At 35.1% G+C, this 26,765-nt stretch overlaps 1 protein-coding gene across 4 annotated transcripts in view; it reads left to right on the top strand.

Moving 5' to 3' along the window:
* The window catches only part of RB1CC1 (RB1 inducible coiled-coil 1), a 90,111-nt gene that overhangs the window by 14,623 nt on the left and 48,723 nt on the right, over positions 1 to 26,765 (top strand). For 3 of the 4 annotated variants that reach the window (XM_046641706.1, XM_046641703.1, XM_046641704.1), the window contains 7 exons: positions 10,183 to 10,297; positions 11,253 to 11,374; positions 12,634 to 12,760; positions 12,930 to 13,100; positions 18,499 to 18,701; positions 20,088 to 20,514; positions 25,438 to 25,608. In XM_046641706.1, coding sequence (XP_046497662.1) covers positions 11,304 to 11,374; positions 12,634 to 12,760; positions 12,930 to 13,100; positions 18,499 to 18,701; positions 20,088 to 20,514; positions 25,438 to 25,608 — 1,170 coding nt within the window. In that variant the 5' untranslated portion in view covers positions 10,183 to 10,297; positions 11,253 to 11,303. Of the gene's footprint in view, positions 1 to 6,717; positions 6,736 to 10,182; positions 10,298 to 11,252; positions 11,375 to 12,633; positions 12,761 to 12,929; positions 13,101 to 18,498; positions 18,702 to 20,087; positions 20,515 to 25,437; positions 25,609 to 26,765 lie in introns of those variants that run through there. The other variant, XM_046641705.1, reaches the window with a different exon arrangement.

Raw genomic sequence — 26,765 nt, 5'->3', positions numbered from 1 at the left:
AATTATTTTAATGTCTATTCATGTCTAGATCTGCTATTTCATTGCAAAATGGTCATCTTCTATATTCCGTTTGTAGTGTTAGCTGGAGTTTTTCTATAAAAAAGGACATTTCTTCATCAAATATCAGTTATCTGGAAGTGTCGTTCATTTAGGTGAGAGACAATAAGTGCTTAATTTTTTTCCTTTTTGTTGATGCTCAAACTGTCCTATCTTAGTCAGTGCAAGCCCCTTCAAGTTGATTTCTTTGCCCTTTTTGATGTACTCTCATTAGTCTTTGACAGCTTCTGAGCTTTATGGCACATTAACATGTTCCAGGCTTATGTGATTGGTACATTTTGTACTTTAGACCTTTGGAATCAACCACTTCTCTAAAAATTCCTTTTAGAAACCACAATGTGGGTGTGCAGTGATTTTAGTCAACTTTATAGTTAGATAAGTCCCCACAAGACTACTCTCACTTCTGATACCAGCCACAAGTTTGGTGATGCCCAGTACCACACTTACTTCAGACTTGCTGCTTACAAATTCCCCAAACCACCTTCAGGTTCAAGAATTCACTAGAAAAGCTCACAAGCTCACAGAACTCAGGAAAGTGCTATACTTTACTATTATAATTTTATTATAGCAAATGGATACAAATTAAAATTAAAAGGAGGCAAAGGAAGATATGCATAGAGCAGGGTCTGGAAGGGTTCTAAATGCAGCGCTCCTGGTCATACTCTCCCATGGAGTCACAGACAGCATTACCTCCTCTTCACCAGCATGTGTGGTGATTCAGAGTATTGCTAAGGGGAGCTTGCTTGAGTCTTTGGTGTCCAGAGTCTTTAATTGGGGCTCCATCAGCTAATGTCCCTGTAGCTGACCTGTAGTCTCTAGCTCTTCCTGGAGGTCAAACTAATGTCTTTAGTCTCCATTTCCTCTGGAGATCGGAATTGATCCTGGGTGTCCCAAATCCCCCAACATAGATCACATTGTTAGACTGTCCTAAAGCCCCCAAACAAGCAAAGACGCCTGTCCGGCAGGACATTCCAGGACCCTAAAGTTCACCTCCCAGTAGTCAAAAGCAAAGGCCAGACCTCTCTTTGGATAAGGTTAATTCTTTACTGCACAGGGTGCTGTGGGTGCTTACTGCTGTAGGATTGTGACTGCAGTTTTTCCAATGGGGCTATGGAATATGTATTTTATGGAAAGACAAAAATTCCTCATTTACAATAACATCTCTAAAGTAGTTTTTTACTTTAGATATTGTATCTCTTTTTCTCTTAGGCTGAAAAGGTTGGAATCTCAGATTGGAAATCTTGCTTGTTTGATAGGTAAAAAATAATGTCTTTTGGGGCCAGCCTGGTGGTGCAGCGGTTCATCACACATTCTGCTTTGGCGGCCCAGGGTTCACCAGTTCGGATCCTGGGTGGAGACTCACACACCACTTATCAAGCTATGCTTTGGCAGGCGTTCCACATATAAAGTAGAGGAAGATGGGCATGGATGCTAGCTCAGGGCCAGTCTTCCTCAGCAAAAGAGGAGATTGATGGCAGATGTTAGCTCAGGGCTGATCTTCCTTAAAAAAAAAAATAAGTAAATAAAAACATCTTTTTTAGATTTGTATTTCTTTGATTACTGAAGAGGTTTCATATGTTTTCCATGTTTAACTGTTTGAATTACTTCTCATGCACTTTGCCTGTTTATCTATTGTGGATCTTTGTGATTTTCTTACTAATTCATAGGAACTCTTATTTAAAGACTATTAACCCTTAATCATTTGTTGTAGCACTGTCCCATTTAACAGTTTTGAGGAGAAAGTAAAGTCACAACTTTTGATCCTCAAATTAAGTGATGGGGCAGGTAATGGAAAGATTCATTTTTTTTTTTTTTTTTTTCGTTTTCTGCCCTTTTCCCCTCTTCTGTAAGTCAGAAAACCAGTCATTTCTGTGATCCATCCTGAGTCCTATCGTCTGTTAGAAAGGAAGGTCAGAAATTGGGCCTGTCTCTTGCAGGGCTTCCTGTCTGCTGCTGTTGCTCTCATTTCCATGCATGTTACTGTTGCAAACAACATGTGTTCACCATGGGGCTTCAGTCCTTGAGTGTAAGATGCATGGTAGTAACTGAGGTATGTGCAGCTCTTACTGAATTGGCTACAGTTGCTCAAACATGAGAGCAGAAGCTGGCAGACATTCTCTGTGAAGGACCAGATAGTTAAGTATTTAGACTTTGCTGGTTAAGAGGCAAAATTGAGGCTATGTAGGTGCTTATGGAACAAGAGAAAAGAACTCCTGCCCTGCCCTGTGCCATTTTTTCAGAATGGGCCACCCAGGGTGGTGAGCGTGAGACTTTCTTTGGATCCGTCAGGACCACCTGAGGGGTATGGACCCAGCAAGCTGAGGGTGGAGGCCAAGGCAGTAAGTTTTACTTTCCTCCCAGAAACTCCCAGATCCTGAGTTGCCTTCTCTTCTCTGAAAGACTGGCAGGAAGTCAAGTGACCTGCTGGGTCTCACACTCCAGGTTTGTGATTCTACTCCTTGCTGCCAACAGTAGGAGCAGAGTCCCCAGTGTGTAGCTGTCCTCCATTGTGTACCCTGGGTAGCAAAAGGCAGCACTGGGAGGGAAGTGGGTCTCTTTGACTCCAACACCTGTCCCTTGGAACAGTGCCCACACAGCCTGCAGGCTGCAGAACAAAGGAGGCCCCTGTCATTGTTTCACACTCAGCCATGTTCTTCTTGGCTACCATAGGTAAATTCTCCTCTATACATTTCTTTAGCTACGAAGTTTTCAGAGAATTCCACAGTGCAAACATGACCAGGGTATGGAGGAATTTTCAGTCTTTGCTACATGCCAAGAATCATCTTATCTATGGACCCAAGGAAATCTTGTTCTCCCAGAACCTAGGTCCATGCCAATTCTTGGATGGTGACTTTCTTTTCCTTTGAAAACCTTACCATATCACATTTCCAAGTGTTCTGCCATGCCACACCCCCCTTACTTAATCTTGAAAGTTTTTCTGTATTGTATTTAGAAAAATGGTAAAATTGGTGGGGGGAAAAGTAGTATTGGGATTTCTAAAGGAACAGTAAAATGAGCAAGTCATAGAATGTATTTACTACATGTGTTTTAGTAGTACATTCATGTTCTTCTTTCCTCTTTATCCAGCCGTGGACTTTAACTCTGGTTGTACTACTTTCTTGCTACATGGCTTTGGGGAATAATTGAACTTTTCTGAGCCACAGTTTTGTCATTTGATTGATAGGGATAATACTAACTTTTCTCACAGTAGGAATTGTGGGGTTATCATGTACCTGGTACAGTCTAGTTTATGTTTCCAATTAATGGTAGCTGTTATTAAGCTAACAATATCCATATTTCTAAAAATAAAACATAGAAAAATGCAAGCATATATTTTGGAATTGTTTTTAAAAATAAATGCATTTTTGTAGCTATTTCTGGAAGTAGATATGGAGTTTGTGTATAATATAAAATTTTCACGTTGCTCACTAGGGTGTAAGCTCCATGAGAGAAGGCAATTTTATCATATTGTTTTCTCTTATTCCCGAAGCTGAGAAAATGCCTAGGACGTACTAGAATCTCAGGTGATATTTTTATTGAATGGGTGTTGTAAACTGACCTGGGTTCAAACCCCTGGATCTTTTATTTACTAGGTTTTTGCCTTTAGGCAAGTCGAGTAGCCTCTGCATCTTTTTCCTCATCTGCAAAGGGTAACATAATAATATGGGTATCTTACATGGTATGAAAAATAAGTGGAGTAATGCATATAAAACTACTGAGCATAATGACTGTCATGTAATGAATCACCAATAAGTGTTAGCAATGATTATTTTATGTGCCATATACTTAGGACATGTGGAATAAATAAAAGCATTTTATGGTCATGGAAGCCATAACCTGACGTTTACTCACAGACCACCAACACTAATAGACCCATGGGGAAATCCTGACTGATCCTACTGGTTAGATTTTCCTCTGTGCTATTCTAGGGTAGGCCCTTGGTGGTAGCCAACAGTAAATGAGGATGTAGAGAGTGAAGATTCAGAAGGAGGCTTCTGGTTAAGGCTGCCAGTTTGATGGCTGTAAACAATTGATAATGGATAAAAACGTGGGATGTCATATCAGGGTAGGTCAGGAGTTGCTTCTCAAAGTGATATCATTAACATCACTTAGGCACTGTTAAAAATGAACTTAATGACAAATGGTAGTATCAGGTCTGCCTATACAGTGGAGTCAAATTTAACCTTCGTTCTAGAGCCACTGCAATCAAAACTATCCTTGCAATTGTTTTCACTGTTCATGAAGTATACAGACTAATTCTCAAGTAAATTTTATTCAGTCACCTTTTTTTCTCAACCTTGTTAATGATTGTGGTTTCTTAGGTTGAGTTGTTTCTTAGGGTGAAGACCAGATTAAGAGATTGGTGTTTGTTTACAGGCACATGGTAGCTGCTACAGCTTGTCAGAGTTTCCCTCATTCACTGTAAGTATTATGGAAGAGGAGAATGGCACTGAGGTCATCTTTACTCTTTAATAATTTCTAATGCCTCTGATAGAGTGACAGTGATATTGCCCCCAGATCATGAAAAGAAAAAGACTGATGAAGTGTTCCACAGTGAAGGAAATTGATTCAGTTTTAACAACAAAATGCAATATATGATCCTGAATTGGATCCTGGGTTGGGAAAAAACTTTAAAGGATATTATTGAGGCAATAATTTGAGTATGGACTATGGATTAGATAATATTTTATCAGTTAATTTTCAAGATTTGATAAATGTACTTTGGTTATGTATGAGGAAATGCTTGCTGTTGGGAAATACATGTTCTGAAGTATTTATGGATAAGGAGACATTCTGTCTGCAAATTACTCCCAAATAGTTCAGAAAAAAATGTATCTAATATCTGTATCTATACCTATCTATTATTAAAAAACAAAATTCAGCTGAGTATATTGGAAGATCTAATAAGCCTTATTAAACAATTCATGAATCGGGCAGCATCTTATCTGGCAGGCAGAGAGACACTCAGGGGTTATACAAAATGGAATGCTTTTATAGAAAGGAGAGTGGGACAAGGAAGTCATCAGCAGGAGAAAAATGAAAGTTCATTGAAGGAAAGTTAGTTCAGATGACGATGCCTTTGCTTGGCTGAGCTGCGGCATTTCTATTTGCGGCATTTCTATTGACTGGGCTTGTTGCTGTGAAGGAAGAAAATCTTCCTCCTGCTGGGGTAGTAAAGTAGTTGCTTTTCCTGATTGGGAGTGCAAGTTATGTCTCTTCCTGTTGGGGGTCTGTAATTGACACTTCTTCCTGTTTGGGGTAATTGACTGATGAGTGGTAGAGTGTGAGAGCTCCCTCTACAGGCCTTCCCAATTCCAATTTTACTTCAGGTTTCCTTTATTAATTTTCATGCTACCTATATATTTATCTAAAGAGAGTGAGAGAAGAGCATGCATGGAGCATGAACTGGCCCAAGTGATAAAGCAAATGGAGTAGAATGTACACAGTTGGTGAATCTGGGTAAAAGGTATGAGGGAGTTCTTTGTACGATTTTTGTAACTTTTCTCTAAGTGTGAAATTATATCAAAACAGAAAGTAAACAATATTTAAAAGGAAACAAAAGAAAAAACTTAGAATAATATAGTGATGATTATTATAAAGTTTTTATGTTTAGTCTCACAAAAATGTTGTCTCCCTATACTGCTTTAGCCTACCTTGGCAGGACAGACCTTTTCTCATGCCTATGACCCCATTTGTATGTAACCCACATAGAGGCCTACTTTGATCATGCACATCTAAAGTACGTCCTTCGTCCTACTCACTCTTCTTTCGTTGCCATTTATCCCAACTTATATCATGTTTGCTTTCTTTTTGTTTAATATCTTTTTTTCCTTCAAGACTGTAAATTCCATCAGGGCAAAGATCTGTTTTGTTCACAGAAGACCCAGTCCTGGCACATACACTCAGTAAGTTTTTCTTGGGTTTGGCTGAATGAATGAATTAACGAATCATCTCTACCACAAATATTCTTTCCATTTTAGTCACCATACTTTAGCTACCTAAACTTTCAGAAAACAAGATGGCTCCTTTTAATCTGTAAGATAAAGTCTGTACTTTTGGATTTGGCATTCAGTGACTTTTATGAATTCACTCCTTCATTCATCAAACCTTTATTGAACACAGCCATATGATTCCCTGCTTGTTGCTCTAGCTTTCTCTCTTGCCAACATCTTTCATATCTGCATACCTTTCCTAGGGCTGCACCCTTTGGCTACTCTTCTCTTGTCAGTCTAAGTGTGCCTTTCATAATTTGCCTCTCATTCTCTGTGCACTTCTTAGAAAGTATCACATTTATGATAATTCTGCCTACTTTTTCTGGCCATAGATATTACCTTTTTTCCATCACTTTCGTATCTTCAATACCTAGCACCTGAGTGTACAAAGTCTATGTTTATTGAGTGCTTGTCTTAGGCATTATATTGGGGGTGTTATATGTATATTGTCTTGCTTAATCTTTTTTTTTTTTTTTGAGGAAGATTAACCCTGAGCTAACTACTGCCAGTCCTCCTCTTTTTTGCTGAGGAAGCCTGGTCTTGAGCTAACGTCCATGCCCATCTTCCTCTACTTTATATGTGGGACGCCTACGACAGCATGGTATGCCAAGTGGTGCCATGTCTGCACCCGGGATCTGAACCAGCGAACCGTGGGCCGCCAAAGCGGAACGTGCAAACTTAACCGGTGCGCCACCGGGCCAGCCCATCTTGCTTAATCTTTAAGCTTACCTTATAAGTTAAGGGTTTCATTTTTTCTGCTAATTAAGTTTCATAGTAGTCCTGGAACTATGTTGATTTTGTTTACGGTTACATTCCATGTCTAACATAGTGTGTGGTACATAGTAGGCAATCAATGAATGAAGTTCAAATTCACTAATAATCAAAGACAATATTTAAATATAAAATAATGAAATAATATTACCATTTAAAAATATGATATTGGCAAGGATATAGTGACCTTGTTGACTGTGTGCATTGCCTAAGAAGTTTAAATTGGTAAAAGAATCAACTCTGATAGCTGTAAAATATTTGAGTGCTTTGGTCCAGCAATTTACTTCTAGGAATCTACTTTATGGAAATAATCCTAAATGTAAGAGAAAAATGTGTGCCTGTGAGGTTAAAAAACAAAAACCTGAGAGATAGTAAGTAAATAAATTATAATGAATTCACAAGTTGGAGTGCTTTTTGCCCATCAATATTGATATTTATGAAGCATTTGTAATAATGTGGAAAGATGATTATTAAGTGAAGGATAAGTAAATATGTAAGTTAAGGTATGCTGGATACTGCCCTAGTATGAAATTCTCAAACTTTTAGTGACTTTTTACGTGGGTTTTTCTGTGTTACACTATAAGCCCTACAGAGGTTGGCAGGGGACTTTGCTTATTGTACCCCCCCAGGAACCCAGCTTTGTCACTTGGAGGCTCTGATAATCAGCTCTTTATTTATCACCTTAATCTGTTGACTTTCTAGACACTTTCCCTCACCTATGAAAAGATTTGGTACTAATCTGTACTGTAACAGGAACATATATCTTAGTATATGGTAATTAGATGGGACTTCAGTATCTGTTTCGTTGGTCCAAGCCATTGGGGCTGCATTTGTAGAGTGTCTCCATCACCCATAAATGGTAGTGATGGGGTAGATGTGTTGGTGATGGTTGAAATAGAACCTTGCTTATTGTTGCGGAGATAATGACCTTCTAAAATCTAGGGATTTTCCTTTGAGAACAAGCTGAAGAAATCCTGTGGTAAACGTCAATCATGTGACTTCTTAGCAGTCTTCACAAGGGTATAGGATAATCCTTTACTGGTGTAGGATTATTCATTCATATTATTTAGAAAATATTTTAGAGGTATTTCCCAAGAACGCGTAGTTCTTGCTTTAAAGAAGCTTGCTATTCAATAGAGGTGAGATATATGAAAAGAAATATCACAATATACGCAAGCATAGAAACACACGTAGAGTACACAGCTAATGATGTGATTGTGTGATTAAATCTGTGGAAGAAAATTTGTGTGGGGGGAGTAGGGCAGGGGGAAGGAGTGATAATAGCAGGCAGAGGAAGGAGCAGTCTAAGCAGGGAGAACAGCCCTGATGAAGGCTGAGAGACTTTTAAATGGTTTGTTTGGGTCAGTTTAAGCAATGTGGTATTTGGGAGTGGAAACTCGGAGAGTGGTGGGGAGGATGAGGGTGGGAAGTTGTGGTGGAGAGGAAGAAGCCATATAATGTTTGCTGTCTTATTGGATGTTATCGTAGTGGTAAAAGGCATGAGAAGATGAAATGGGACTGCCTGGGTTTGAATCCACACTCATTAACCTATGACATTACTTAAGTCCATAATTCTTAGTTGCCTTATCTATAAAATGAAGATGATAATATTATCTATCTTAAAGGATTCTTGTGAGGATCAAATGAAAGCATTTCATTTAATAAAGCATTTACAACAGTTGCCTGGAATATAGTAATACTCATAAATGGTAGCTGCTGCTGTAAAAATCATCATGATCATGATTAGTTTTAAGCAGCAGAAAAACTTGATCAGCCTGACGTTTAGAATGGGCTCTTTGAAGGCAGTGTGGATGGTGGTAGACTAGAGATAGAGGAGTTATGGAGCAGGTTGGGAAGCTTTCGTAAAAATCTAGAGAGAATGAGGGCCTGATTTAAGATAGTAGCAATAAGAATAGGGGTAGCTAGTCAATAGGTATTTGTTAGAATTGACCGGACATAAATAATTACTCATGTTTATGTATGTGAAGAAGACAAAAGAGCCAGGATTGCACTTGAGAGACTGGGTGAATGTAGAGTCCATCAGCAAAGAGAAACAAAAATGAAAAGGGAATAGGTTTAGCAGGGCAGAGAAGATAAGGAGCTCAGCTTTAGAAACAGTAATAATGAAATGCATAAAGGAAACCAGTTTGGGTTTGTTAGTTTGAGAGGGATTGGATAGATAACTCAGATCTACAGAGAGATTTAGGCTAGGTTTGGGAGTCAGCAGTCAACAGTGGTGGTAGCTGCAGCCATGCGAGTAGGTGAGCTACTATACAAGGGTGAATTGGGAAGGTTGAGCTCCCACCCAAACACTGGAGAGTTGGCAGAGGAGGAAGAGCCCAAGAAGGGGGGTGCTGGGGTTGTTTATTGAATGCTTATTATCTGCTGTGCACCATGTTAGTACATTAACATTTTTTCTCACTTAATTCTCATAATACCCCTGTGATGTGGAGTACTATATTATCTATTGCTGAGTAAGAAATTACCACAATCTTAGCTGTTTAAAATAGCATGAATGTGTTATTTCACAGTTTCTGGGCATGGTTTGGCTGGGGCCTCTGCTTCAACGTCTGTCACAAGACTGTAGTGAAGGTGTAGGCCAGGGCTGGGGTCTTGTCTGAGGCTCAACAAGAATGATCTTCCAAGCTTACCGGTGGTTGTCAAGATTCACTTCCTTGCAGGTTGTCGTACTGAGGTCCTCAGATTCTTGCCACCTGTTGCCCAGAGGCCAACTTCAGTTTCTTGCCATGTGAGCCTCTCCATATGTCAGCTTCATCAAAGCTGGCAAGGGAGGGAGTCAGCTGGCAAGATGAAAGTTGTAATCTTGAGTAGCAGTCTTGTAAGTGACATTCCATCACCTTTGCTGTATTTCATTGGTTAAAAACAGATCACAGGCCTTATCCACACCCAAGAAAGGTTGGGATTTCACTAGAATGTGGGTACCTGGAGGTAGAGGGGCTGTCTGCTTTGGTGCCATTTTTATTCCTGTTTTACAAGAGAAGAAACTGAAATACTTAAGTAACTTGCCCAAGATCATATATAAGTAATGGGGCCAGAATTAAACCCAGGCAGTCTGACTCCACAGCCTGGGCTCTTTTGTACCATTACATTTTAAGGACTGAAAATGTCTAAGGGGTTTGGCAGTGTTAGAGTTCTTTGGGGACTTTTGTTTGATGTCTTTTTAATGGAGCGGTGTAGGTCGAAGTCATATGCTTGTGGTTTCAGTGAATGTGCAGGTAGGAAAAGACACTGGGTAGAGATTATTCTTTCAGAAGATAATTTTAAAAGGAAGAGAACATTGACCATATCTTCTCACATATTGAATTATTTCTCTCTATAATCACAAATTTTTCTTTTCTAGCTCACTGAGTTTAACCAGTAATGCCATTCAGTTGCCAATGTCAAGCAAAGAAAACATAAGCCAGTTTTAGTCTACTTTTTAAGAAAAGTGGTAGTCCTTTTCACAGTGCCTGACGGTAAGTCCCAGTTCCTACCATGATAAGAGTTTTTGATCTAACGCATTTAAAATAATGCTTTTGGAAACATTAATTTTAACACTTTATTTACTTTTTTCTTCTTAAGCTGATGCTTAAGAGCATGAAGAGCTTAAAGAAAGATGTCTACTAGTTTCTGGGAATTTATTTATTATGTCTTTCGTCACTTTCATTAATCTTTGAGATTTTACCTCCAGTTGTTAAAAGTAAAATGCTAGATCTTGAAATCTGTCCCTTTCTTTTATAGATGGGAAAGCTTTATTTTATGTGTTAGATTTTGACTTGGACAACTAGTTAATGGCAGAGCTGTTTTAAGTTTTCTGATTTCCAGACCTCTGCGCTTTCTACTGTTGCATAAGGTGATATAGCTATTAGGGCCAGGGTTTCTGATATGGAGCATTTCTAACTCAGTATGGAGGAAGAACTCAGATTAAGAGACAGCTGGTGGAAGGAATTGGGACTCTTTTCCCCTGACTTGGAAGTAGTGGCTACTCTTAGTCACTGTTAGTAAATTAAACCTTAAGACTTTACTGTTTTGTTTTGTTTTTTTTTTTTTACTGTTTTAAGGAAGAGGTTGGGGAAGAACTTTTGGAGTTAGGAAGCTGTTTGAACAAATTTTTTATTTTTCTTTTTCTTCTTAATGTTGAGGGTTACATTGGACAGTGTGAAATGTAGACATAACTTTTGTTCTAACTCCTGGCCTCTTTCTTCCTTAAATCAAATTATTTTTTCATAGTAGAATAGTTACACTTTTTACTAATCTCATTACTATTTATTTTTTTAAGCCCAAATTTACCGGTTTGTCCAGTTAACCATCAAAACCTATTTTGATTTTTTGTTCTTTGTATAGTCTAACATTGCTGTGTCTTATATGAGGGTATTTGTATTTGTAGTTGTGTTTGTAAAATTGACCACTTTTCTTGTCTGTTTCTTTTAGTAACTGTATCAGAGTGTGAGGTATAAGCTCACAGAATCCAGAGAAATCATCATGAAGTTATATGTATTTCTGGTTAACACGGGAACTACCCTGACATTTGACACTGAACTTACAGTGCAAACGTGAGCAGTATTTCATTTATTCTCATCAGTTTTGCATTTTGTACATGCATAAAGTTAACAAACTACTTGATTTTGAGAAAGTGATTCCTTTGTTAAATAGGAGTAGCAATATGGCAAGTCTTTTTTCCTAGCATATTATATATACAATTGTCATCTTTCTCTAAAATGCTAAAGTTAAATTCATTAAGTTGTGCTTTGTTCTGTTTGCTTGAATATATTGTTCACAATCAACAAACTTACCCACAAATAGATAAACTTATTTCAAACTAAAGCTATCAAATAACAGTAAGTTTTTGTAGCTGATTCCTATTCCAAGTTTCATAGGACATTGCTAAGGAAATTATTGCTAGCTAGATAAAGCAGCGTGTTTATCAGTCTCATGTTTTTTGGTCATTTGTTTTTATCCTCTTGTATGAATAAAATTAATAGCGTTTGTTTTGTTTGTTAAGGAAAGAATAAAATCAGTTTAATATTTATAGTCAAATCAGTGAGATTCATGTCTGATAATTCTCCAGCTTTGCACGGGTTTCAAATATTTGACCAGTGAATACCCTCTTATATTTGTGAAAAGTGTGGAGAGGTCTCAGGGGAAAGAGGATATATTTTGAGAACAAACAGAAAGGAACAAGAAGTAGCACATATTTCCAAACCTGCTTATATTTTTAGAATGACCATAATAGCAAAGACTTGATAACAATACAGAACAAATGAATCTGACGCTGAAGACGTTATAAACAATTTGTAGAATATATAATCTAAGTTTTAAAAATAGAATTATGAAATTGTTTTCTTTTTTAAAGTTCTAGCTTTTATAAAATACAATTTATCTGTTAAAGGAATAATGTTTTAGGAAAAGAAAGCAATTTTCATATAGTTTAGACTGAACGTATTTTGTGTAATGTGATGTGGAGATTTTAACACACATCCCATGTTCTGAGGATTTTAACAGACCTGATGCTAATTTCAGCATATTCCTTTGCTGTGTTATATAAAGAGGACAAAAATAAATGTGTCTACTGCCTGTATTTCATAGACTCACTTTTAGCTGTGGCACATGGGTGATTTATTCACCTAAGATCCACCAGTTGATTATGGAATCGAATTCCAAAAACAGGAAGCTTACGTTTTTTACTGCTTTTGGGGGAATATTTTAGAATGAAATTCATTTATCTATCATATTTTTATATAGTGCTACTTTGATAATAAAGTTTGTCATTGGGCAAATGTAAATAACTGATGTTTTTGCCTTTTTAAAAAAGTGTGGCAGACCTGAAGCATGCCATTCATACCAAATACAAGATTGCTATTCAGCACCAGGTGCTGGTGGTCAATGGAGGAGAATGTATGGCGGCAGATCGGAGAGTGTGCACCTACAGTGCTGGGACGGTAGGTGTCCAAGGGCCCTTTCATGTAAATGTGCTCCAGCCTCACATCAGAGAGGGAATTGGGAACTCAACATTTGAAAGTAATATTTATCTGTTTTATATATTGAGGGCAGTGTACATGTTCAGTATTTGTAACATTTTCAGTTTTTTTTGCATTTTTGCTTCTGTAGGACACAAATCCAATTTTTCTTTTTAACAAAGAAATGATCTTATGTGATCGTCCACCTGCTATTCCTAAAACTACCTTTTCAACAGAAAATGAAATGGAAATAAAAGTCGAAGAGTCTCTTATGATGCCTGCAGTTTTTCACACTGTTGCTTCAAGGACACAACTTGCAGTGGTAAGATATAAACAATTATTTTTTGAGATTATAACACTTACATCTAGTACAATTTAAAATTAAAAATTGGTGTATTTAACAAAATGATGTCTTATTCATACACTCGTTAATATTTTCATGAAGCTTTAGCCTATTAGGTGTCAGTGAACAATCCAAAAAATAGATTACTCCTAAAAACATTCAGATCTAAATAGCAAAATAGTATAAATTACAGAGGAAGCACACCAAAAACATGAAAAATAACAAACTTTTTTGAAAATTTATTTTACAGTTATGTCTAGTTTTTACATTTCAGGCCCATATATTTTTAGTCATTCTACAATTGCTAACAATTACAAGATCCTACAGTGGTGGAACAGCTGTCTTAACCATGATTCGTTCAACTTTTCTACATGATGGTATGCAGATAATGACTTTTGAACATTTCTTTTATCGATAAAGTACCTGTGTTAGAATAGACATAGACAAAGAGAGCTTAAATAACTCTAAAAGTTTGATTCTTTTTCACATATCCATATTTAGATCCTGGAGGAGAACCAAGTTTCTTTCCAATACATACCTCTTGTATTGCTCTTGCAATCCCTATGGATTGTTTCCTAGTCATTTGGTTTTACTTTTTGACTTGCTAATACTTTACTGTAATACCGGCTCTAAGATACCAGTAGTAGGACGCATTTTGCTTTTAGACATGAGAAAATGTTACCCTGTAGAATCAACCAAATAACAGTATTTACCTTTTATAAAAATAAACAAATTAATAAAAATAAATTATTTAGTGTTAACATTTACTTTTCTTAGTAAATCTCTTAGCAGTTTGTTTTAATGTAGTATATACATTTGTGAATCTACCCCATTTTCCACATATGATACAACAAAGAAAGAGAATAACCTCGTCTTTCTGGAACATATTTAATAAGCATTAAAGAGTCCAGAAATGTTTTGAGAAACAAAATTATTTTTTAAAAAAACACAAATTCTGTAAACTGAATTTGTATAGTAGAGCTCTTTAAGATTTGTTTTCTGGTTATTAACAAAACAAGAGTATTAGTGTACAAATAAACTAATAAAAGTTTAGGTTACACAATTGCATGCCATGCAGAACACATGAACTTTTGATTTGGTTGAAAAATATGGATACTACATGCTAATCGAAAAATATAATATTAGGTGCAAAATTAAAGGAGAACCAAGTAGGATATATATAGTTTTTAAGTGATTAGAGAAAAATCAAAAAAACAAATAAAACTTAATTGAACAAAGACCTCATATTAAAATGCATTATATTAAAGAGATTAAAAAATTAGATGAGGGGGCTGGCCCCGTGGCCGAGTGGTTAAGTTCGCGTGCTCCGCTGCAGGCAGCCCAGTGTTTCGTTGGTTCGAATCCTGGGCGCGGACATGGCACTGCTCATCAGACCACGCTGAGGCAGCGTCCCACATGCCACAACTAGAAGGACCCACAACGAAGAATATACAACTATGTACTGGGGGGCTTTGGGAAGAAAAAGGAAAAAAATAAAAAATCTTAAAAAAAAAAAAAAAAAAATTAGATGAGGGGCCGGCTCCGTGGCCGAGTGGTTAAGTTCACGCACTCCGCTGCCGCGGCCCAGGGTTTGGATCCTGGGCGCCGACATGGCACCGCTCGTCAGGCCACGTTGAGGCGGCGTCCCACATCCCACAACTAGAAGGACCTGCAACTAAGATATACAGCTGTGTACAGGGGGAGTTTGGGGAGATAAAGCAGAAAAAAAAAAAGATTGGTATCAGTTGTTAGCCCAGGTGCCAATCCTTAAAAATAAAAGACTGGCAACAGTTGTTAGCCCAGGTGCCAATCTTAAAAGAAAAAAAAAAAAATTAGATGAGAAGGAAGTTTAATCTAGAAATAAACACTTCTGGCAATATTAGTGATCCAAGGTGAGAAGTTTTAACCATTCTAAAGGTTTTGTCCAGGCAAGGATCAAGACAGAAGTAAGAAAGAGAGGGCATAAAGAGTCGCAGGAAAAACTAGGAATGAATAATAACTTCGTTAATCTAGCAAAACCCTAGAAAGGATATAATAGAAACAGCAAGTTAAAGTAAATACTAAACATACAATAATGAGATGAATACAGTCCAATATATCTGTTTTTAATTAATTTAGCCAGCTTTTTCCTTACTAAAAGATAAATTTTATGATATAATTAAAAATACACAACTATGTTATCATAAGAAATAGTTAAGGGGCCGGCACTGTGGCCAAGTGGTTAAGTTTGCATGCTCCGGTTTCAGCGGCCCAGGATTTCACTGGTTTGGATCCTGGGTGCGGACGTGGCACCGCTCATCAGGCCATGCTGAGGTGGCGTCCTACATGCCACAACTAGAAGGACCCACAACTAAAATATACAACTGTGTATTGGGGGGATTTGGGGAGAAAAAGCAGAAAAAAAAAGAAGATGGACAACAGTTGTTAGCTCAGGAGCTAATCTTTAAAAAAAAAAAAATAGTTAAAACAGGTTGCTAAAGTATGAATAGAAAGTTATGCAGAAAACTAGTAAATAAATGTAGAAAAAAATAAAAATGGCAATATTAATATTTTACAGAGTAGACAGGGCATTAAACAGAACAAAGTGAAATTAATAATAAAAGATTTAATTTGTGAAAAAGATAAGTCAAATATGTATTTGTCTATCAACACAGAGTAAATGATAATAATTTAATAAAACATAATCATGTACACCAGTGTTCATAGCAGCATTATTTTACTATAGCCAAATGGTGGAAACAACCTAAATGTCCAACAGCAGATGAATGGATAGAGAAAATATAGTATATACACACAATGGAATATTATTCACCCTTAAACAGGAGGGAAATTCTGATGTGAGCTACAACATGGCTGAACCTTGAGGGGGTAGTATGCTAAATGAAATAAGCCAAATACAAAAAGACAAATATTGTATGATCCTAATTATGTGAGTTACTAGAATAGTCAAATTCATAGAGACAGTAGAGTTTTGTTTACCAGGGGCTACTGGTTGAAGGGAATGTTGAGTTAATTGTTTAATGGATAAAAAAATTTAGTTTGGGATGATGAAAAAGTTCTGGAGGTGGATCGTGGTAATGGTTGCACAGCAATGTGAATGACTTAATACTATTGAACTGTACGCTTAAAAATGGGTTAAAATGGTAAGTTTTATGTGTTTTACCACAATTTTTAAAAAGGAAAATTTTATTATATCTTTCATAGTCAGAAAACTCTTGTGAACAAGATTTAATACTCTGTATCCTGAAAATACAGAATATTCTCTTTTTTTCTTATAGATAAAACCCAGAAGAGTATCAAAAGAATAATATATTAATAGCAAAGAGTATATATTATGAGAATGCAAAGATGGTTCAATATTGAGAAATGTGTTAATATAATTAGTTACCCCAATCATTAATACTTTACAGGAGAAAACATATAGGGTTTATGTCCCTATATGACCAAGTATTGTCCAGGAGAGGCATTTGTTAAAATTGAGCACCTGTTCCTAATAAATAAAATAGCCCTAGAAGAAAATAAAATAAATATACTATAGACTTAATCAAATATAAAAGGATAATCAACTTTCAAATCAGTGAATTACTAGAGCCATTTTGCATAAATCAGGAACAATCTATTTAGTATTTTGGAGCTTCTGGGAAATGTACTAAAATAAGAAAATGAAATAAGTGATGAAATTAATGGAAAAGAAGTGAAAAACATCCATTTTGAGTGATGATATGATTGCCTATTGAGATATATACATATTGGAAAGTGCACAAATCATAATTGTACATTAATTTTTAGTGCATTTTCACAAAATGAACACAAATTTTAAAATATGGTGTCACCCCAGAAGCCCTGCTTCATGCTTTCTCCCTTTCAATAACTATCATCTGTCTTCCTTGAAGTTAATGAATATGCTGACTTCTAAACTATAGATTACTTTGCTTCTTTTAGAACTCTACATAAGTGGAATCATATGGTTTATTTACTTTTGTGTCCAGCCTCTTTTACTCAACATTATGTTCTGAGATTCATTCATGTAATTGCATGTATTACTGCTTTGTGTTCATTGCCCATAGTATTCTACTGTAGAAGTATGCCACAGTTGTTTCCACTATTGATGGATACTGAGAGTTTTTTCAGTTTTAGACTATTATGACCAAAACTACTGTGAATATTCTTATACACTGTTTGGTGCACCTTTTGCATTTCTCTTGGGTATGCCTCTTTTCAACTTTACATACTACTATTATTATTTGAAGTGGGTGTATCCATTTATACTCCCACCAGCAGTGTGTGATTGTTCTACTTGCTCAGCAAACTCACTGAGACGTGTTTTTCTTCGTACTTCTAATTTTGGTCATTCTGATGGGTGTGTAGTGGTAGGCCATTATGATTTAATTTGTATTTCTTTGATAATTAACAAGAATGAGCAGGTTTCCATGTGTTTATGAGACATTTGTATATCCTTTTTGTGAAGTTACTCTTCTAGTTTCTTGATTATTCTGTATTGGGTTGTTAATACATTTCTAATTGATTTATAAGTGCTTTTATATAGTCTTCATATAATCTGTTGCAAACTTTATATGCTTAAAGTATCTTGTGTCATTCTATGGCTTGCCTTTTCATTCAACTAATGGTGTCTTGTGATGAATAGAAATTCTTAGTTTGATATCCAGTTTATCAATAGACTTGCTGTTGAATCTTATTTAAGAAACATTTACTTATCCCAAAGACATGAAGGGAACAACCAATGTAGAGAGGCCCTGGAATATATATGGTATGCTATATTCCAGAAGCATCCCCTCCCACCTTTTTTTAAAATCTCTCACCTTTAGATCCGTAGGTCACCTGTAGTTGATTTTTTTATATTTATGAATCCAGCACCCTGCCTTTTAAATTTAATACTGGATATTGATCTTTCCATATCCTTGTATATAAAGGTATTTCATCTTATGTAATGCTATGTACATTGTTATATAGATAAAAATAATTTCTTGATAGACATTGAGGTTGTTTCTATTTCATTTAATATTATTGAAATAAATAACCTTTTAGTATTCTTTATTTATTTAAGCTTCTATAGGATAAATTCCTAGAAGAGGAATCACTGTGCCAAATGATAAATACTATTTTACTTTTGGTAGTTATTGCTGTATTGCCCTCTGTGGATGTTCTGCCAATATATGCTCCCAGCAGCAATGAGTTAGGAATTTCTCTTTCTCCTCATTATCACAACAAACAGGAACAATAAGATAAACATTCCTTTAATGGTGCTTTCTTTGAAATGTATTTAGAATGCACTCATGCATACATGTAAGTACACATATGCAAATATGCACATAAACATTACCTTCTTTTATCATTTGTTTCTTCTTTTTCAATATAGGAAATGTATGAAGTTGCCAAGAAACTTTGCTCTTTCTGTGAAGGTCTGGTCCATGATGAACATCTTCAACACCAAGGCTGGGCTGCAATCATGGCCAATCTGGAGGACTGTTCAAATTCCTACCAAAAGCTACTTTTCAAGTTTGAAAGTATTTATTCAAATTATCTGCAATCCATAGAAGACATCAAGTTAAAACTTACTCAGTATGTTTGCCATTAAAATGGGTAATAAGATGTTTGTTTAAAATGCCTTTAATAGGCTGTATATTTATTATAATTTAGGTTCATTTTTTGAGACTTTTTTGGACTCTAAAATTTAAAAATTATGGTCAGTTTTATCCGCCACATATTTTACAGATCTCCCACATTTCTTTTTCTTGTGTTGTTTATGTTAAAGGCTCAAAATACTTTTGAAATCACGTATAAACGCAAGAATCTTTGCCTCCTTCTTGCCCTGCTACCACCTTTCTAATAAAATAAAGGCAAATGTAAAAATAATATATCTAATGGAAATGGAAGTGGTTTCAAACATTAGGCAATCAAGGAAAATTTTATTTTTAAATATTACCACATGATAGAAGCTTACTATGATAGAAAAAAGCCATTGTGTTCTAGCTCTTGTTTAGATGTTTTTCTGGTTCTTTGCATGTAAGCGCATCTGATACCCACTGGTTATTTTTACAAAGGACTATAATGAATGTAAAAATATACCAGTAATTCAGCATGAATGTAGCTTTTTGTGTGTATGCTTTCAATTTTTTGTCTTCATTTTTTTAGTTTGTTTTTGTATATTTTTTTTATTAACTTGAATTGGAGGGAAGTAGCATATTCTTTCTTTTTTCTTTCTTTCTCTTTTTTAAATTCAAGTGAACCTTACTAATGCAAGTTTCTTTATTTTGTGGTATGAGTAGTTATAAGATTTTAACCTTAAGTTGACAATGGGACTAATCTTGGGTAGGAAAGGAATGATTAATTAAAATTAGAAAAAGCTTTTAAAAGTTTTTATAATAACCTCTTCAAGAAACTGGTTTTTTTGGGGAGTTCTCTCAGATATGTTAATTTAATGTAGGAGCCTAAACCATTTTACATATGTTTTTACAGAAGTGAAATTATCACAATTTCATCTTGCCTTTTGACAACATACATCTATCTGTCTGTTTATTTCAGGGTGTAATGAATGCAAGTTATATTAATCTTTAATAGCATTGTTAATTTTATCCTGTGCTTTCAGTATATCAAAAATACTTGATTGACTTAAAGAGAAAAAGTTGAACTTTAAGGGACTGCTATAGTAAATCTTTTTTTTAAATTTGAATTTTTATACCTTAAGGTTTGATAAAAACAAGTGTTCACTTGTTTGGTATAAACTTGCTACCTTTACTTTAGAGTGGTGTTTTAATGTGTTTATGATATCCATCTCTGTCCATCTGTGTTTCTTTTAAAGAACACTTCATAGACTACTTTATACATATATAATGTAATAGGTGGTAAGATTTGTGTGTGTAATAAAATGTTATTTCTTTCAAAATGCTAATCTGTAATTAGAGCAGAACCATTATTTTTTTACTGACAGATCTTTTGTTTTTTAAGTTTAGGAACTGCGGTTTCAGTAATGGCCAAGATTCCACTGTTGGAGTGCCTAACCAGACATAGTTACAGAGAATGTTTGGGAAGACTGGATTCTTTACCTGAACATGAAGGCTCAGAAAAGGCCGAGATAAAAACCTCCACTGAACTGGTGCTCTCTCCTGATATGCCTAGAACAACTAGCAAATCCTTGTTAACCTCATTTCACAAGTCAGTGGAACATGTAGCCCCAGATACCACAGATGCTGAAAGTGGAAAAGAAATTAGAGAATCTTGTCAAAGTACTGTCCAGCAGGATGAAACTTCAATAGATGCTAAAGACGGTGATCTGCCTTTTTTTAATGTTTCTTTGTTAGACTGGATAAATGTTCAAGATAGACCAAATGATGTGGAATCGTTGGTCAGGAAGTGCTTTGATTCCATGAGCAGGGTAAGTAATAATAATTTGATATTTCTTATGTCATTTTAACTACTTGAAATTATGTTATTTATACTAAGTATTTTATTAATGGGCATTATGTTGTAGTAGAAATAATGAGCTGTGGAGTGAAACTTCGTAACCAAGTTTATAACCTTGGGCAAGTCAAATCATTTAACTTATAACCTTATTTGTGAAGATTTAAAATATAGGTAAAATTTCTACTTCAATGCTAAACCTTAAAGTGTCCATTCAAATGGCAATGGTTTGGGTGGTGGTAATACTTTGAAATTTTTTTTTTTCCTGACCCTGTAATATTACTTGGAAGTTGGAATATCTCCTGTTCTTTAATTTGTTCCTACAGTTAGGCTCTTTTTTCTGCTAGGTAAAACTTGAACAGTCTTATTATTTATCATTCCTGTGCCTTGCATTGTGAGTGCTCTCTCTATATAAGTAAATAGGCAAAATGATAATATTTGGCCACTTCTGGCCTGCCCTAATTCTTACATCAGTTTAATAATGGGTCAGATGTTCACATTTAAAATGCTATAGAATTTTCAAGGCTTTTTTGAAAAATATTAAAGATAAAATTTGTTTTTACTTACACTGAGATGATGTACATTCAGTGAAATATATAAGTCTTGAGTGGTTAGTTCCTGGAGTAACTACCATCCAAAAGAAGATATTGAACATTTTCATCTCCCAGAAAATTCCCATGTGCCTCTTTCTAATCACCATTCCCCTAGAGGGAACTTCTTTTTGACATTTAAAAGAAGAAATTTTAAATACTGCATCTGCCTGAGATATTTTAAAATTCAAAACTAAGACATGTTTTTAGTTGTATTTTGTAATTATAGTGAACTCGTGTTTTGGATTAAGTTCTCCCCCAAATACACTTAGGAAAACTTCTAAACCTGGGGAATAAATTCCTCTGCAAATCTGATCTATAATATGATAGAAAATCTTTGAAGCCAGGAAGGAAGTTGGTGGGGCACATATGTCAGTGATGTCAGCAGAGAGATGAAACAATATTTTGAAGGCTGCTCTTGTCTAAAGATAATGGGCAGAATAGTTATTAAACTTTTCTAAAAGAGCACATGATTGGAAAAGAGACTTGATCTTTAATTGATTATTGAGAGAAAGGCAGCACATTGTCTGGGATGCGTGGAAAATAACACATACTTTTCTTAAGTAGTACGATAATAAAATGGAAAACTTTTAAGAATAAATTCTGGGTTTCTTTGTAATTCTTTCAATATCCATTTTCTTGATGACATCCTTTAGAGAAGGCATTTCATTTTGCCTGTTCATTATTTGTTGTCAGAGAAAGACATTTGCCAGGGCAGGGAAGTATGTAGTATATTATGCAATGATTACTGCCAAAAATAAATGAAAAGTAATGTTCCTGTTTAAACTGTTGACATTTTAGTAGCCTAAAAATTCCCTCTATGATTGTGGAAAATCAGCCGCATGATTGTGATTAGGGTGATTGTCATTTTTTATAATTTCTCATGAGCCAGAATGGGGCTATTGACTATAAGAACCACTTTTTTAAAGGACTGGAAATTGGCTTTGTGTTTGCATGTTTAAATGAAATCTCACAGAACCATAAGTTTTATTCACTTTATATGGCAAATGGGAAGAAACAATGACCCTTCTCTAGCTTAATGAAATTCACAAGAATTTACACCTAGAGAAAATAGAAATTAGCTATAGTATTATTATCACGGGATCACATTATTGACTTCTCAGAGGTTGATGGTTATTTTCATAGGACATATCTGAAGTGTTTGTGATATTTTACATGGCCATTATATTGTGAAAGCAAAATCCAAACTCTTATTTTTATACAATTAGTTAACATGACTTAAAATACTGCCTATAATACAGCACTCTCATCAGTTGCACATGCCCATTAGGTTAAAAAAATATTATTAAAAGCAGTGCAAACTCATTTTAAAGAATTTGTTTATGTATTTCTGCTTGTATTTTACACAATAACAGGATGTTCTCTTAATGGGATGTACCACATAATAAATAGCACTTTGCTGTGATGTTTTTATTAATTTAGTATTTTTCTATTTTTGGTAGTTTTGATGTTCTATAAAAGCAAATTCTGTTTAAAGCCATCATTTTTACAGACTAATCCCAATTTTATCAGTATTTGTTTAACATGTAGTTCCAACTGCCAAAATCGAGTATCTTTTTTAAGAAATTAGTCAAGACAGGTATCATGGAACTTACATAAGATTTGGAATCATAAGCGCTCAAATCCTAGCACTGCCATTCATTTATTACCTCTGTCATCCATGATAAGTCATTCAAATCCCTTGTTTTATAATATTTGTGTGGATTGATAGATGCTAATTTCATGAACTGTGTAGTTCCTCCCTTCATATATGAAGAAAAGTTTGGGCTTGATGCTGCATTTTTGTGTACTTACATATTTTCTTAGATTGCAGTATGTTCATGTTAGAACAACTCTTGGATATTCTATTTCAAATTATGCTACAAATGGCAAACTGCTTTGTATATCTGATGATTAATAATTGGAAATGTGCGTTTAGCTCATTTCTAAGCTGTCCAGAATAATGCTGGCATAATTTATTGAATCTCTTCCTTGTATTTCATCCAGGAGACTTGTGATGTTATTGGAATATTATTGTTTGTGTTCTATGCCTTGTGGGTGGGTTTAGAGGTGGAACGGGAAGAATAGAGAGGGTAAGAAAGTTTTTATAGTTTCTTATCCTCTAAGACAACAATAATGTTTATTTGTAGATGTCAAGGAAAGAGCCCAAGAGTAAAAAATAAGTGTAGCACTGTGTTTAATTATTGAAAATTTGCTAAATAATTATTATTATAATTCTGTGGTTTAAAATACATAATTTAAAAAATTTCTTCAAAGACTTTATTTGGAAATTTTTCTTTTCATTACCTGTGGACAAATGGAATAAAATATTAAAGTAGAATAAGATTTTAGAAAGTCAAGTTATGTAACCTGTATTCAGTGAGTCACAAAATGTTCTTCCATGCTGAGAGTAGTTGTATTATACCTTCAGTGAATTATGAAGTACAGTAACATGATAATAAGGAGCCCTGGTTTGGGGTTTGTTTTATCTTCTTTAAATTATGGCTATGTTAAGTTTATGTATAGTTACAATTTTGCTCAAGTTGAAAATTGGAATATATTTTAGTCATCTTGTTTAGCCTTTTATCACCTTAATGATTTATAGCTAGTCTTTGGTTTGTATAATACTTTGGATTGGAAATGTGTGCACACACTGGACTCAGTCACCACAAAATTGAGCAAAGCGAGGAAATAGTCACATATGCACAAGTTATAGTTAATATTGTGCAAAGCAAGTGTTTCCTATATTTAAGTAATGGCACCGTTAACTCTTTTCATGGTGTTAGAAATGCAGCTTCTTATTCACTGTACTGGATTCTTGATAATAACAATAGAATAGTTCGGTTTTAACTGCTTTTGTATGTTCTCTGTGCACCAGAAACTGTACATAAATAATTTACGATTTGTAGAGATTGTAGAGATCAGGGAAGGCATCATGAAAGAGGTAGTTTTTGACTAGAACCATTACATGGAGACAAATGAGCTTAAATAGCTAGCCAGAGCAATCAGTGTGAATGAAGATCAGAGCTAGAAAAACACAGTGTTTGCTTGGATGTCATAGGGAATTCATTCAGTTTGAAAAGAAGATAGGACTGGAAGGATTTATTGGTCAGATCACTGAAGCCATTACTGTGTTTTTTGGATGATGATGTGGGCAGAAGGAAGCCATTTAGAGGTTTCACAAGGAAATAACTATTTGTTGTTAGTGCCGTCAAGTCGATTCTGACTCCTAGCAGTCCAGTGTACAGCAGAGTGGAATTTTTCTCAGTCTTTTTCACTCACTTAGTCACTGCTATTCAAAGGATTTTCAACTATATTGAGTTAGTAATGGAAGATATCATGGTTGATGTCCTCATACAGATATTAGCAAGCAGTCAGAAACACAGACTGAAAATTTGTGAGAAGGATCAGGAATTGAAAAGGGTTGGGAGTTACCTCCGTAGAAGTTATGCTTAATGCTGAAATTATATAAGGAATAGCAAAAATGGGCTAAGCACAAAGTCCTTCTGAATCATCTATATTTATTGATTAGACAGGAAAAGGACCCAGAGAAGATACTATGAAGAAACAGCAGAGGTAGTGCCCCAAAGCTTATAGAGTTTGGAAAAGGTTGTCTTTAATGCTAAACATATAAGAACCTCAAGTGAAACGAGGTCATCAGTGGTCTTTGGCCAAATGGTGTTTCTGGAGAGTGCATATAAAAAGACTGCCAGTATAAAGTATTCTTTCAAGGAAAAAGGGAGCAATGTTGAGAGAATTTTTTAGTTTCCATGAATTCCAGAAAATTTGGAGAATTAAAGCCAGGAACAGGAGAGATTGAACAGTAAGAAAGTGTAGTTGATCAAACAAATTCTTTGAGGAGCTACAGACAGAATAAATATATTTCCAGAAGGGAGGTAAGTTTGAAGATGTTGATACACTTTAGAGGGAAGTTAGATTCATAAGACAATTACTGACCAAAGAATCTGTTTTAGTTATTAACTCTGTTTCATTTCATAAGATCTTGAAAATAATATTTTCTGTGGGATATTGAGAATTGGATAAATTGTGGCATTGATTAAAAGGTGTAATTCCCGGCACTATATTCTTAATTATGTATTCTAATGTAATCAATAATAATTGTGTTTTATTAACATAATAATTATCCTATTATTGACCTTCTTATGGAAATATAACTTAGATTTCCCATGCTTTTCTGTGTTTTTCTCTGTTACTTTTTTCTCTGAAGCACTATGTCCAAATAGTGTGAAATATATTTTAAACTACTTAATGAAAATTTTATTTGTATGTATTTCCTTCTCATTTAGCTTGATCCAAGGATTATTCGACCATTTATAGCAGAATGCCGTCAGACTATTGCCAAACTTGATAATCAGAATATGAAAGCCATTAAAGGGCTTGAAGATAGGCTCTATGCCCTGGACCAGATGATCGCTAGCTGTGGCCGACTGGTGAATGAACAGAAAGAACTTGCTCAGGTGCTTATTTCAAATTTCTCTCAGGGAAAGGAATTTGTAGTTTTTCTGTACAAGTACTTTATGTGCATGTTTTCACTTGATCATTGAATATTCTTAAGGCAGTATTATTGTTTTCATGTGATAAAGAAGGCATGTTCTTAGTGTTCAGGTTTGTTAAGATAAAGTGAACTGAGGCTACTTTAGATGCCAACTGGAAGGATAAACCAGGAAACTGCTATGAGCAACGGGGAAAAACATGTTGAAAGAATATGGTATAACAGTCTTTGTACTAAACACTTGAGTACCTCCTACTCCCCCCTCAAAAAACTACAAAGAATTAAAAAAAAATAAATGAAATTTATGAAAGAAGGAAAATATGAAATCTTAAAGACTTTACTAATACGTATTTTTTAGGTCTAATTTAATACATTGTGCAAAGAACTCTGTTATCAAATTACATTTATAACCAAAAGAAGGTGATGGAATTGATAAGAGTGGTTAACCTAGATGTTTTCCTCCACACTAGTGATTCTCTTTAATTCAGGACTGCTTGTCCTCCACCCACCCTAGCAAGTACTCTGGTAAAACATCTTGTAGCAAAAGAGTTGACTTACCTTGACTGACACACGGTTTTCTAGTTTAACTTTCTATTGCCAGCATTTTCCCTCTAAATGTTTTCTTTCTTTAGAACACATGAGTAATCATTTTAATAGGTACAAATGTTTTTATTTCACTTGCATGGTAGAATATATATAGTATAGTGTAGGCAGATAAAATGTGTATAGCCTTGCTTTATCCTTTATAAAAAAGTTTAAAATATTTAGTGCGTTTTTATAGTTTCCTAATTGTATTCATCTTTTAATTCCCAGACTCACTCCTTTTCTGTCTTGATTTTGGATCCAGTTATCTTACTGTGAACTGAATTTTTTTATCTTGTGTTTTTGCACTGAATGGAACCCCAGTACAATGCTGAATAGATCTGGTAGTGGGTGTCCTTGTTTAATTCCTGATCTATAGAAAGTGGTCAACATTCCAACATTATATTGTTTGTAGTACTATTTTTATTCTCTTTGTTTTAATAGAAACCCTTTCTCACATTAAGAAAGTTATATTCTACTTCTAATCTTGAACCATCCTTGGATTCTTGGGATAAACTCAACATTGTCATACTGTGTGTT

Source organism: Equus quagga, chromosome 16, assembly GCF_021613505.1.
Source record: "Equus quagga isolate Etosha38 chromosome 16, UCLA_HA_Equagga_1.0, whole genome shotgun sequence".
Classification (NCBI taxonomy): Eukaryota; Metazoa; Chordata; class Mammalia; order Perissodactyla; family Equidae; genus Equus; species Equus quagga.
Note: the sequence above shows the minus strand (reverse complement) of the source record. Positions and strands in the feature narration are given on the sequence as shown.